Source organism: Chiloscyllium plagiosum, chromosome 28 (genome assembly GCF_004010195.1).
Source record: "Chiloscyllium plagiosum isolate BGI_BamShark_2017 chromosome 28, ASM401019v2, whole genome shotgun sequence".
NCBI classification, from domain to species: Eukaryota; Metazoa; Chordata; class Chondrichthyes; order Orectolobiformes; family Hemiscylliidae; genus Chiloscyllium; species Chiloscyllium plagiosum.
Genome location: NC_057737.1, coordinates 45,790,849 through 45,792,515, shown reverse-complemented (window position 1 = coordinate 45,792,515; position 1,667 = coordinate 45,790,849). Strand labels below are relative to the sequence as shown.

At 48.1% G+C, this 1,667-nt stretch overlaps 1 protein-coding gene across 1 annotated transcript in view; it reads right to left on the bottom strand.

The window, feature by feature from the left end:
* LOC122564235 (putative cell agglutination protein pfl4) overlaps nucleotides 1-1,667 on the bottom strand; it is a 15,898-nt gene that overhangs the window by 10,223 nt on the left and 4,008 nt on the right. The window contains exon 4 of the mRNA XM_043718933.1: nucleotides 815-1,002. Within this exon, the coding sequence (XP_043574868.1) occupies nucleotides 815-1,002 (188 nt within the window). The remainder of the gene's footprint in view (nucleotides 1-814; nucleotides 1,003-1,667) is intronic.

Below are 1,667 nucleotides of genomic sequence, written 5' to 3'. Positions count from 1 at the left end.
ACTAACTCTAATACTTACACTAACACTAACAGTAACCCTAACTCTAACCCTAACCTTAACCTTAAACTTAACCCTAACCCTAACTCTATCTCAAACCTAGCAGTTCTGCCTGAAGCAGTTACCAGTTATGTCAGTTTAAAAGAAATCTATGTTGCTGAATGTTGTCACTTGAAGAATTGTCTGCTACTGGTTCTGACACTAAAAGGTCTGTTACTAACATTGTGACTTCAAGAGGATCCTATGACTGGTACTGTCACTTTAAGAGGAACTTGTATCACAAACACGTATTGAGGAGAGACCCTTTACAACTGATGTTTGAAGGAACCTGTGCTACTAACAATGTTATTTTAAGAGGAGCTTGTTAATGGCAATATCACTTTAAGAGGAGTCACAATGACTGATCGTGGAACTTTAACAGTGGCTGTCATCAGTAATGTCACTTTAAATGAACCTCTGCTGTAATTTTAAGAGGGCTCCGTGTTAGCAACACTATCACTTTAAAAAGTGGCTGTCCTCGTGAAATTGTCACTTCAAGTAGAGCATGTTATATTGACATGTTCAATGTAAGAGGAGGCTGTGTAACTGGCACTGTCCCTTTAAGAGAAGCCTGTGTTACCCGCACTGTCCCTTTAAGAGGAGCCTGTGTTGCTGGCACTGTTCCTTTAAGAGGAACCTGTGTTGCGCGCACTGTCCCTTTAAGAGGAGCCTGTGTTGCTGGCACTGTCACTTTAAGAGGAGCCTGTGTTACCCGCACTGTCCCTTTAATAGAAGCCTGTGTTGCTGGCACTGTCACTTTAAGAGGAGCCTGTGTTACCGCACTGTCCCTTTAAGAGGAGCCTGTGTTGCTGGCACTGTCCCTTTAAGAGGAACCTGTGTTACCCGCACTGTCCCTTTAATAGAAGCCTGTGTTGCTGGCACTGTCACTTTAAGAGGAGCCTGTGTTACCCGCACTGTCCCTTTAAGAGGAGCCTGTGTTGCTGGCACTGTCACTTTAAGAGGAACCTGTGATAGGCGCACTGTCCCTTTAAGAGGAGCCTGTGTTGCTGGCACTGTCACTTTAAGAGGAACCTGTGATACGCGCACTGTCCCTTTAAGAGGAGCCTGTGTTGCTGGCACTGTCCCTTTAAGAGGAGCCTGTGTTGGTGACACTGTCCCTTTAAGAGGAGCCTGTGTTGCTGGCACTGTCCCTTTAAAAGGAGCCTGTGTTACCTGCACTGTCCCTTTAAGAGGAGCCTGTGTTACTGGCACTGCCCCTTTAAGAGGAGCCTGTGTTACCCGCACTGTCCCTTTAAGAGGAGCCTGTATTGCTGGCACTGCCCCTTTAAGAGGAGCCCATGTTACCCACACTGTCCCTTTAAGAGGAACCTGTGTTGCTGGACTGTCCCTTTACGAGGAGCCCGTGCTGCTGACACCGTTCCTTTAAGAGGAGCCTGTGTTGCTGGCACTGTCCTGTTAAGAGGAACCTGTGTTGCTGGCACTGTCCCTTTAAAAGGAGACCGTGTTGCTGGACTGTCCCTTTAAGAGGAGCCCGTGCTGCTGACACCGTCCCTTTAAGAGGAGCCTGTGTTGCTGGCACTGTCCCGTTAAGAGGAACCTGTGCTGCTGACACTGTCCCTTTAAGAGGCGGCACAGTGGTTAGCACTGCTGCCTCACAGCGCCAGGGACCC